Here is a 12,587-nt window from a genome sequence, read left to right on the forward strand (position 1 = left end):
CTGATGGGGTATTAGTAACCTCACTTTTCAGATAAAAGAACAGACTGGAAAGGATTTAGTAACTTATGTAAGGTCACATAGTGATACAGTTTGGCTCTGTGTCCCCACCCAAATCTCTTCTCAAATTGTAATCCCCATAATTCCCATGTGTCAAGGGAGGGACCTCATGGGAGGTGGCTGGATCATGGAGGCGGTTTCCCTGATGCTGTTCTCATTATAGTGAGTTAGTTCTCATGAATCTGATGATTTTATAAGCATCTGGCATTTCCTCTGCTTGCACTTCTCTCTCCTGCCACCCTGTGAAGAAGTCCTTGCTTCCCCTTCACCTCCCACCATGATTGTAAGTTTCCTGAGGCCTCCCAGCCATGTGGAACTGAGTCAATTAAACTGCTTCCCTTTATAAATTACCCAGTCTCGGGTAGTATCTTTATAGCAGTGTGAGAATGGACTAATATCCACAGCCAGGTGTGAAGAACTGGGATTTGTATCCAGGTTTTTGTGACTTCAAAGCTCTCATGTCCATTTCTGGCTCCGATGTAATCCGTATATATCAGAGGAAGAAAAGGAAAACAAGACACATAATGACTGCAGAGTTGCAAGCTCATTCTTAAGGCAAGCAATTGTAATTCTCAGCAGCTTTGTGGGATTCAAAGTCAGGTCTGAATGACCCTGGACTGTTCTTAACTACTTCACTCTTTTTTGCCTTTACTTTGGTACAGGGTAGAAGTACCCTTTAGGGAAGAAATAATTATTTCCAGGGACAAAATTATGGATCACAAATTTATATCAAATATATCTAAAAGGGGATGTGTCCAAAATGTAATCTAAGAGGGAAATTAGGGTTTGTGCAGAACACATCAAAATGTCTTGGTATTTTGTCTAGCAGTATACCATATACTAACATGTATGTGATTAAGTACATTAACTATAGTTTGATTAGCTATAATTGCAGAAATCAATTGATTCTTATTAGTTTTAATTGCATATATCCCTCTCATAATTCGCAGTAGGAATATATGACCTAAAAAAAATCTTAATTCAAATAGTGCAACATTGGGAGTCTGAGGTGAGAGGATCTCTTGAGCCCAGAAGTTTGAGGTTTCAGTGAGCCACGATCATACCACTGCACTCTAGCCAGGGTGACAGGGTGAGACCCTGTCTCACTGTGACACTTTAGTATTTTTCGTGTGCTTTCACAAATTACAATGTTTACTACATTTCTGCAACAGAAAACCTAATTGAGTTTATAAAATTTTATTTTTTGAATTTTATTTGCATTTATGGTTTTATACAAAAGTAAACAGGAAAGTCAGAAAATCTGAATAATAACAAAATCATACCATAAAGTGAACTTCCAAAAAGGAGAAACTTGGTTTCCCATGTATGGGGGAGAAAGCCACTATCCTTCCAACACAAAGCCACAGTGTTCCTTCAGGTTCCCTGAAAATAGGAAATGCCCTGTCTAACCATCTCACATAACCTCAGCATTCGGTTTCTTTAGGCTTATGAGAAAGTTCACTTAGTCCTTCATTCATTCTACGATACTACTGAGCACCTGCACCATGCCAGATAATACACTAGGAATGAAGGAAGCACCAAGTGGGGAACAACCCCAGTGGGACAAACCAGATGTACTGATGGCCTGGTGGAAGTCATAAAAAAAAAAAAAAAAAAAAAAAAAAAACTTGTATGTTATTCACAGATCCCATATGTGTCTCAAACCTTTCACAGGGTGTGTTTAGCAATGCTGTCCACTGAGCACTTTTGCAGATGGGAGACTGAAGGTGTAAAAGGAAGTGACTTAGACAGCTCTGCTCACCAGGAAAACCAAGAGACTGGATATAAGGACTTCTGATTTGTAGGCAAGGATTTTTTTAAATTAAATGTATATTCTTCACTCAAAATGGCTATTTTTGCAAATGCTATTATGTAGATTAATTAACTTCCAAAATGGAGTTGAAGTTAAATTGATCGAGCTAAAGGGATCTAAAACAATGTACACTGAATATACAGTGTTCACAATTGGTGCTTATTATTCAGCCAAGAAACAAATGAGATTCCACAGACATCCTGTTATTGGTACATGAATGTACTTTAAAGTAGACGAGTTAGTCAAAAAAGTGTCCATAATTACATGAATGTACCCTGTCCTCAGGGTAACTCTAGGAGGTGGGCGAGGGGGCGGGGTGCGGGTAGAGTAAGTTTTTCATTTAAAATTACTCAAGATTCCTCTTTTAAATTAAACAATAATCCTCAGTGGGACAGCGAATGGCCTGGAATGAAACTAGAAGATATTCATTATCTAGATTCAGATGAAAGATGTTTTAAAAGCTGACTTACGTGATGTGATTTCATTAATGATATAAACCATCCTATTCTTTAACAAACACTTATTTGTGAACTTTACTGCAGGCATACATTTCCCTGTTTTAAAAAAGTACATTTTAGGGCTGTCCACCAGTATCATGAACTTTTCTAAATATGCTTATCAGATCAAGGAGGACTTGAAGCATAAGGTTTTAAGGCTGAAAGATCAGGTTTTCAAGCCACAATGCTGGCCCCTGCAGAGCCCTGGGGCAGCTTGGAGCTTTAGTTTATGAACAAAAGGGCTATGTCTATATCTTAAAAGCCAAGGATCTAAGTTCAAACTAAGTCCATTCTAGAAAAATGAGTCTTTTTTGAAGGAGCCACAGAACCCTTTAGGTATGCTTCCCAGGATTTAACATCAGACAAAAGCCAGGATTAGAGGATATGGAAGAACGCCAATCATCTGCCACCCACCTGGGGTGTTATCATGGGCATGCCACAAACTCCTAGCACCTTAGTCTCTTAACTATACAATTTATGAATCAGACTAGGTTATCCTTAAGGTCCTTTTCATTTCTAAAATTCAAATTTGTACATATTTCTCCTAATATTTACCATACTTTTTCTTGCTTTAAATTTACTTTCTTCTCATTTTGCATCCAGTGGGAATACAAACATGCACATGATTTTATTAAAATGACTTGATTAAAATTAAATGATTTGGTTAAATCAAATCATTGCAAATGATGACATTTATATAAAACCCAAAACACTGTGATAAAACTTCTTCAAATTAATGTCTGGGGACTGGTGACTGTGTTAAGCATGCACAGTAGTTAGTCCATTTGCCAAAGGTCCTGAAGCCAGAAAACAGTAAGGCTGGGATTCAAATCCAGCACTCTGTGTCTAATGACCACGGAAATATTGCTTATCTGTAGTTGAATCGCAACACATTTCAGGTGATGGAGATTCAGGGCTGCAGGAACCACAGCAGAAACACATGTACAGAAACTCCACACACGGCCCCTCTTAGCACCCGACAGCCCCCACCATCCCATCCCCCACCGTGGTGAGCCACTGCCACCATGACTGGCACAGAATCACACAAGAGAAGGCTACAACATACTCATATATAACAACCATACCAAAGGATCCCAGCTCATAAGATGGATTTATTTCACTTTGGTGTGCAGTGTGGGAAGACCTGCTTTTTCCTCTCTTTCCAGTTAGAACTCTGATTTCCCATGCTGACCATAATGCTATAGTACCATAAATATTTACATATTGTCAATTTAAACAATGCAGAAACTCCATCACATTCATCAAAATGTGGAAGATCACAAAAGAGGCCAAGGCGGAACCGCTGTGAAAGCCGTAACATTTATTGAAGAGTGGACATGTTTGCAAATCACAGTGTGCATGGGCATACATTACATGGTTCATAATGCTGTTCCAATTAGGCTTTTCATAGTGCCTTCTCATAACGTCCTTTAAAAAAAATAATAACTGAAAGGAAAAAGAAAGTGTCAATTGCAATTACATTTACAAAACCAAACTGCTGCTTTCAATTAGAGTGAAATCTGTGCTTCGCTACTCAGATATACACATGTAGATTTTCCAAGGCCCATGCACACACTTCTGTAGGGGCAGAAATTTTCTATGTATAATGGCTTTAGCAACCCATATAGTATCTCTAAACATTGACAAGCTTGGGTAACAGGGAAACAACTGCAATGAACAATACAATTTCTAACATTTGTCCCAGTCAACACACCACTTTGCCCTGGAGATATTTAACACAGCATTTCATTTTTGGAATGATAAGGGATAATTCATCTAATTAAGGGTATTATACAGAATATACCTATAAAAGACATTTCCCATCTTAAATAATATTTAGAAAGTAGATTTATTGTAGATTTATTACCTTTTGGTCCAGTAGAAGAAATTTTGGCAAAATTGTTAAGGAAAAAATACTACTTAGCTCTTAACAAGGAATTTAGCCTCTTGTTTTCCTCTGAAAACGTTATCTCTCAACTGCAGTAATAAAAAATAACAATTTCCAGGAGTTTAAACAATTTTAAAAAATTATCTATTTCATAAGTAGAAAGGTTATGTTCTTCATTTTTTCTTTTTTTTTCAGACAGAGTCTCACTCTGTTGCCCAGGCTGGAGCGCACTGGCGCGATCCCAGCTCACGGCAACCTCCACCTCCCGGGTTCAAGCCATTCTCCTGCCTTAGTAGCTGGGATTACAGGCATGCACCACCACACCCAGCTAATTTTTTTGTACTTTTAGTAGACACACGGTTTCACCATGTTGGCCAGGCTGGTCTCAAACTCCTGACCTCAAATGATCTGCCCATCCCAGCCTCCCAAAGTGCTGAGATTACAGATGTGAGCTACCGTGCCTGGCCATTTTTTTCTGAACTACCTACCATTTTTTTTCCCTTTAAGCCTTTTATGGAAATATCTAAAAGAGTAGTAATTAATGATCATGGACTAGTAAGTTATTTGATTTTATGTCCTCAGAGATTAATAATGTAAAGCTGAAGATGATTTTTTAATCAAAGAATCTGATAGTGTAAAATATCTGATGTAGGCATATGTAATTGATGACAACTGAGGGAGCTAATAAGAGTAAAATTACAAAACTCTGAAAGAGAAAGCCTAATGGATTTGTTCTGCTCTGCACAACTCATTTGACTTAATAAAGTAACTATGTGTGCATCTATATGGCTTTACTCTAAGCACAAGATGTCAGCTGATATAAAAAATTCCTAATACTTTGTACTTGGTCTGAGAGTTGGCAATGTAGGGTCAGACTTTCACTTATTTCTCTTATTTTCCCTAGATGCAATGTTCCACCTTTTATGCCTTATTTGCCTTGAAATTCAGAACTTCCACCTGCCTAAACCTATTTTGATACCTAATCAAATATTACATGTAAGAATTTATATAAAGCAAATGTTTTGTCCAAGCATTTTAATTATGTTAACTTCTTTTTTTGTTATTTTTCAACCCCCCCATGCAAGAGATCTGTTACAATACTCAGGCTCTTATAAGGGAAAAATTCAGACATGCTCATATCAATTTTCAAGCAGGTGCTTTCCAGTCCCTGGTACATCTGGTTTTTCTTTTCATAAAAAAGAGTTTGCTGATCCACCATCATCTGCTTTGTATCTTGGTCGGATTCTTCCCAGAAGATGCTATTGGGGAACAGCCCATTTGCCTCCTAATTTGTAAATCAGTCATAAAATCAGAGGAAAATATACACATGCCACTCACTCATTTGCACTTCAAATTTATCAATCTGAAGCTGCCATAAAAAGAAGACAGCTAATGAAACACCTTCATGTCTGTCTATGTGCTTATTTCCCCAGACTTGAAAACTGCTGGCCTTTATGAATTTGCTGTTTTGTTTTGTTTTGTTTTGTTTCGAGATGGGGTCTTGCTCTGTTGCCCAGGATGGAGTGTTATTGTTTCCTTAAATCAAATTCTTTTCATTCAATCAATAAATATTTACTGAACTCCTATGATGAGCAGGTACTGTAGTCTTTTTTATCCTTCCTAAGAGAAATCAAAGGGGACTTATTCAGTGGGTTTCAGGCAATGATAAGGAAATGTCAATTTATGTCTGAGTTTTCTAGTCAGCTTTAAGGTAATCTCTTCTGCATAAGAAGAAATAAGACAATTGAGAGTAAAGAAGGGAAGGGAGAGAGGCAGTCAGCACCTGCTACATGCCTAGCACTGAGCCAAGGACTGTATGTGGGTGTAAGCCGTAGAACTCTTAAGCCTCTTAAGAACTATAGAGGTATTTATTTTTCCCATTTTACAGACAAAGGAAAAGAAGCTTTAATGAGTTTCATAACTGTTCAAGATGATTCCCCAAGCTACACTATAGCTTACATCCTTAACAGATTCACCACAGGAAAATACTACTAGAATAATTTTAGAATTTAAACTAAGATCTGAGTAACTCCAAAGTGAAAGCTCAATGCTTGTTGTTGTCATTGTTTGTTGCATAACACCAAGATGCTATAAATATCTCTGAACTGAGAAATTGCTTGAATGCTCCAGGTTGAGAAACTACTATCCTTTGTTGCTATAAATTCAGTTTTCCCCACAATTACTGGTTCAGCTCCCACTTGGGTAAGGAAGGAGCCCTTAACATTTTGCCTTCCCTATGCCCAGAAATCTTTTATGTGAATAAAATCTTTTTTTACTTCCCTAAATTTTAAGATGAACTAAAGAAAATTTTTCTACGACCCTCCAAACTCCTCAATATTATCAAGTAAAAGTCTGTAATTAATCTCTTTTAATGCTCTAGGAAATGCAAATCAAGATAATCCTCTAGTTTTTATAACATATTTATTCTTAGTCAATTGCTACTTCTTTTATATTCAAAAATTAAGTATATTATTGGTGTTTAGATAAAGAGGAAAAACACGAAAAAATTACTCCTTCTAAGACTAATTGTCTCCAGATACAATTCACGGTAAAAATAATTCCTTTCTTTTATATTCTACCCCTTACCTCATCTTGATTTTAATGCAAAGGAATTTGTGGGCATCCTTCAATACTTCTCTGCTTACTTGAAAGTTTTCTTCCCTAGCTTTAACTAAGATGTCTTTTTAAAATCCATTGGCTTTTTTTGCTGTGACTCTTACTTTAAGTAGAGCATTGTTATTTTCAAATTCTAACAGCAGACACAGAGAGAAGGTTTAAACTTGGCAAAATAATTGAAGTTAGATATTACTCAAATAGAAAATAAAACTTGAAATAACCAAGGAACCCTTTTTCCATTGCAGTAGATTGCCTCATAATGCCCACAGGGAAAATGATAGATTTTTTCAAAAATTGAGTCCTTCCTAGGAAAGTTCAACAAGTACATGCAAATGTACATCTGTGAAATAAATCGGCCACAGATGCAACACCTGGAAATGAGGTCAAACAGGAAGCCATTTGTTATCACAATAAATTATATCTGTAATCTATACAGACCGCCCTACCACTCAAAAGAATCTATCTTACGAATTTTAAAGACCCTAGTTCATTTGAAAAAAAAAAAAAAGATGGAAAGGTTGACTGGAATATAATCCTTCTGAAACTACAAGCTTTTGTATAGTTTAAGGACAACCTATACATGCTTTTAAAATTTAATTTCCTTACATTTGTATGTAATAATGAGACTGATTTTAGTCAGTGCCTGAATTAACCTACAGAAATAGCTAAACTATTTAAACTTCAGATTTTTAAAGCAGTATTGTGTTAAAATTGCCCTTAGAAACCTAATATCCTTCTTAATTGCCTATCTATTCTTAGGAACCAAAATGGACCAGGAAAAAGTGAATGTAAGTTTCTTTTCCTTTGAGAGTTTCTTATTCTTCTTACCATGACAGTGCTGATGGGAACTTACATCTTGTACATACTTCTAAGTAGTAGATTCCGTAACGCAGTACTACTTGGGAGCTCTAAAAAACTGACAGCCTCAGGAGCCTGTTGTATGTCAACATCTTTTGCAATGGCTTCCTTCAACTAAGTTTTTGGTCCCATCAACGTGGTTGCATTTTCTAAGCAGAAAATAAAACTACCAGCATCCAGGCCAGGTGTGATGGCTCACGCCTGTAATCCCAGCACTACTGGAGGCCAAGGCGAGTGGATCATTTGAGGCCAGGAGTTCGAGAACAGCCTGGCCAACATGGTAAAACCCCATCTCTACTAAAAATACAAAAAAATTAGCTGGGTGTGGTGATGCGTGCCTGTAATCGCAGCTACCAGGAGGCTGAGGCAGGAGAATTCCTTGAACCTGGGAGGCGAAGGTTGCAATGAGCCAAGATTGTGCCACAACACTCCAGCCTGGGTGACAGAGCGAGACTCTGTCTTAAAAAAAAAAAAAAAAAAAAAAAACTACCAGCATCCAAACACAAGAACAATAAGAATTATAAAAACTCTAGATTCCAGTTAATTTCCTTCCCCCACCTCAATCTACTTTCTTTTTCGGCCGTAGTTCTACAGGGCTCCGCAGGCCACTGCGGCTGCCCACCTCCCGGCCCCCACAGGCCTGAAGTCAGAAGCCTGGAGAGCAAGGTGGGATAAAGCACTGCAGCCCAGAACAGGCTGTGGGCTGCGGCCCTGGCAGTCTCCAGAGAGTGCAAGAAACTAGCTATGAAGTAAAATAGCTAGCTCTTGCTTGATACATGTCAGAGCAAGACACTTTTATTAGTCCTAATACTAAACCTCAGGCAGATTAAATTTAAAAAGAGAAGTTAGAAGAAATTGTCTTCTCTTGGTGATGTTCCTTAATTCATCAGCTTTAACATTGTACCAATATACAAAATAACTATATAAAAGCACATTAAAATAAGAATTCCTTCACCAAACTATTCTACATAGAATTATATATCTTATGAAAACATGGTCCTATATGAAATGAAATAGAATGTATGCTTGAATACAAAAATTGAAGCTACCGTTTCTCAAGTTAAAAGCAAATTTGGAAATAATACAGTTACTACTTACTGTCAGAAATCTACCTTTTTGTTATATTGTACTTAAAATAAGTTATGACTCAAATGCCTTAGCCAACCTCATCTGTTTTCATTAAGAATGGAAGGGAGAATGCCAAGAAATGCATCAGACTGTATCTCATGGTATCTTCTTAAAAAATGAACTCAGTACTTCTTTATGTGCGATAGTTCACTGCCTTATTTCTAGCTATTATAAGCCAGTTACCCAGTTTACTAAGTTGATTATTCCAGAATTTGTCCAAGCAAAAAGTTAAGCTGATGAGTATTTCCAGGGTCATCATCCATTTCCCTTTTTGAAAGAAGGTTCTAAATATGCCCTTTTCCAGTCTTCAGGCACCTCATCAGTCCTCCACGAGGTCTCAAAAATGATATCTAGCGGTTCTGTGATGACTTCGGCCAATTCATTAAGTACTCTAGGATGCCAGCCATTGGGACCTGTGGATTTGAACATATCTGGGTTATTGAAGTTCTCCTTTACCCATTCTTCCCCTAGTCCGTCATGGATTTCTGCTCCTATTTTTAAGTTATTCTTGTCCCTTTCTGCTTACCACATGGACTTTTGAAGAACAGCCCTAAGAGTTTTTGCTTGTTATCTATCAATTTTCTCTTTCAAGCTAATTAAAAAAGAATGTATTTTATCCTTGTCAAGCCTATATTTTGTTTAAAAAGGTCTACTTTATTTTCCTTTTATGTTCCTTCTAAGAGGTGGAAACTTTAAAAAAAATGGTTAGATAAAAATATACCTTGTAAATCCCAGCACTTTGGGAGGCCGAGGCGGGCGGATCACGAGGTCAGGAGATCGAGACCACGGTGAAACCCCGTCTCTACTAAAAATACAAAAAATTAGCCGGGCGTGGTGGCGAGCGCCTGTAGTCCCAGCTACTCGGAGAGGCTGAGGCAGGAGAATGGCGTGAACCCGGGAGGCGGAGCTTGCAGTGAGCCGAGACTGCGCCACTGCACTCCAGCCTGGGCGACAGAGCGAGATTCCGTCTCAAAAAAAAAAAAAAAAAAAAAAAAAAAATACCTTGTAATAGTTTGAATTCCTAAGTCACATTACTCAGTACTACACGTTAGCAACATTAGTACTAGAGCAACAGTCAATCCATTGTGAGACATTCCAAAGGTGATCTATCTCATGCTGGAAGAGCACTTATCTATTCAACTTGTAGCTGCAAGTGCTAGATCGAAATGCATCTTCCAAAGTAAAAATGATTCACAATCATATTTAATCATTATCATCTGTATATATAAACAGTAACTTTTTCACATAGGCATGTAAAAACCATAGTTGTACGTGAGCTGGAAAGAGGTTAATTATTTCTTACAAAGCAGCAACCTAGTCGAATTCATTTGCTGTGTGGTCTTTGCCATCAAAGTTCTTGGGTTTATATTACACTAATTATCTCCAAGCTCTGATAGGTGTTGACAGGTTTAACCCCTTCATTGTCACAATGATCCCTCTGAAATTGAAAGGCAGCAGTAGATTACAGTGCACTGCCCATCTGTCATGGCTCTGCTGTGTGCCCACAATCCCTTGACAGACCTAGATGGACAAAGAAGAGGAAGAAAAGGAAAGCTGGAAGAAGGAAGAAGGATGCCTGAGTCTTTCCTGGGAATTTTGTGCTGCTTAGATTCAACTGCTTGCTTATTGAATTGGAAAACTTTTGGAAAAGGTTAAATCAATTTTGTTCTCCTTTGTTTTGTTTTGTTTTGTTTTTCTAGTCTCTATCTCTGCAACCTCTTCAAGCCTTGTAAGCACCCAAAAAATAAAAATCATATTGCAGACATCATCAGGACTCTTTAAAAGAAGAATTCTGTACATTTCTCTAGGGTACAGCAATTTGTTTTAGCACCTGCCATTTTCACCCCTGCTCAAACAGCCACCTGCTGACGGCAGTATGTTAGCTAATATGTCATTATTAATTAGTTTGGGTGACAACATCAGGCAATCACATCTAAATAGATGGAAAGTATTACTATCCAGGCTCACGAAGTTTCTTTCTCCAGAGAATCAGCCTATTTTGCTGTAATACTAAGTAACGATATCTTACTACTATTTAATATATTCAAATAGTCGCCAAAATAAAGCCATATCCAACCCAACACCTCTATTAAACATCAGTTCTTGTTATAAACTGCAAAAAAAGTAATCTTCAACCTATCTGAACAAATCAAGTTGTTGGGCTTTTGCAGGGAGGAAGGAGGAGTGAGGGAAAATTCCGTAGAGAAGGGAAGTACCTGAATATAAACAAGGTAACAGTTTGTTTTTTCTTGTTTGTTTTTTGTTTTGTTTTGTTTTGTTTTTGAGACGGAGTCTTGCTCTGTCGCCCAGGCTGGAGTGCAGTGGTGCGATCTCGGCTCACTGCAAGCTCCGCCTCCCGGGTTCATGCCATTCTCCTGCCTCAGCCTCCCAAAGAGCTGGGACTACAGGCGCCCGCCACTACGCCCAGCTAATTTTTTGTATTTTTAGTAGAGACAGGGTTTCACCATGTTAGCTGGGATGGTCTCAATCTCCTGACCTCGTGATCCACCCACCTCAGCCTCCCAGAGTGCTGGGATTACAGGTGTGAGCCACCACACCCGGCCAACACTTTGATTTTTAATGCTCTAATAAATGAATACATAAAAAGGTGTTAACACCAAAAATTGCATTTACTATCAAGTACAAGAAAACAAGCTATTTGTGTCAGAAAAAAATCCAGGAAAAGCCTTAGGTTATAGTGTTAGGGGTCACTCAGATGGCAGCAAGACTACTTCCAGGAAAAGAAAAGGCCACAGAGGGAGTCTGCTGTATCTTGAAGACATTCTCATTATAATGCAAGATTCCATGTCTGCCCCATGTTCGACAGACTTCTGCCTGAGGTCAGAGACATGATCCTGCCCACCTTCAAAGGTCACTTTGCTCTACAAACATAGAAAAATAAAGAAAATGCCTTTGGACAGATTATCATCTAGCAAGTAAAGACACCCTGCCTATTAAACCCATCTAACGGTGTGGACTATGAAGTCATTTCACAAATCTAGTGTCAAACTAACAGCCTCCAAAACCTCTCATGCCTCTGATTCCACAAAAACAAATCACATTCATTAAACAAGTCCAGCCTTGCAATCTGCTATCTTTCATTCTTTGAGGGAGTAGGTGGGGGTCAGATGAACAGGATTTCCGCAATGGGTCATGGAGAGTTTCAAGATGTGAGAACAGTCACAGAGAACAATAATTAGTGGAGCATATGTTGCTTCATGACCATAGGAAACGTCAGTGATTTCCCTGTGCCGAATGCTCCTCCATTCTTTTCTGGCTGATCACATTGTGGCACTCCAGAGGCTGGTCTTGATAGATCTCACTCTTCAAGTGGAACAGAAATGAACAGTTTTAAAATTCTGACAAACTTGAAGGAGGTAACTGCTGAAGACAACTCTTGTGGACAAACATGCATTTCACAGAGCTGTTCCCATATGTATCACACATTTCTCAGATTTCATTTTCCCCCTAAATTATTAGGCACAACCCTATGAAGAAAATAAAAGCTCTTTCTTCACTCCACCAAGAAAAAGAATAATCTATTCACATGTGTTCACAGTCTTCTTTGTCGGTTATCATACTAGGTTGACCTAAAAATCATGAAAGGCATTGATCCCTTCTTAAAATTCATGAAAGCCGGCCAGGCACGGTGGCTCACGCCTGTAATCCCAGCACTTTGGGAGGCCGAGGCAGGCAGATCACAAAGTAGGTCAGGAGATCGAGACCATCC

At 38.3% G+C, this 12,587-nt stretch overlaps 1 protein-coding gene across 1 annotated transcript in view; it reads right to left on the minus strand.

The window, feature by feature from the left end:
* Nucleotides 1–9,207: 9,207 nt before the first annotated feature.
* LOC116463137 (sterile alpha motif domain-containing protein 5) overlaps nucleotides 9,208–12,587 on the minus strand; it is a 57,487-nt gene continuing 54,107 nt past the window's right edge. Inside the window, exon 2 of the mRNA XM_032146100.2 lies at nucleotides 9,208–9,270. Coding sequence (XP_032001991.1) covers nucleotides 9,208–9,270 — 63 coding nt within the window. The remainder of the gene's footprint in view (nucleotides 9,271–12,587) is intronic.

Source organism: Hylobates moloch, unplaced genomic scaffold, assembly GCF_009828535.3.
Source record: "Hylobates moloch isolate HMO894 unplaced genomic scaffold, HMol_V3 SCAFFOLD_26, whole genome shotgun sequence".
Lineage (NCBI taxonomy): Eukaryota > Metazoa > Chordata > Mammalia > Primates > Hylobatidae > Hylobates > Hylobates moloch.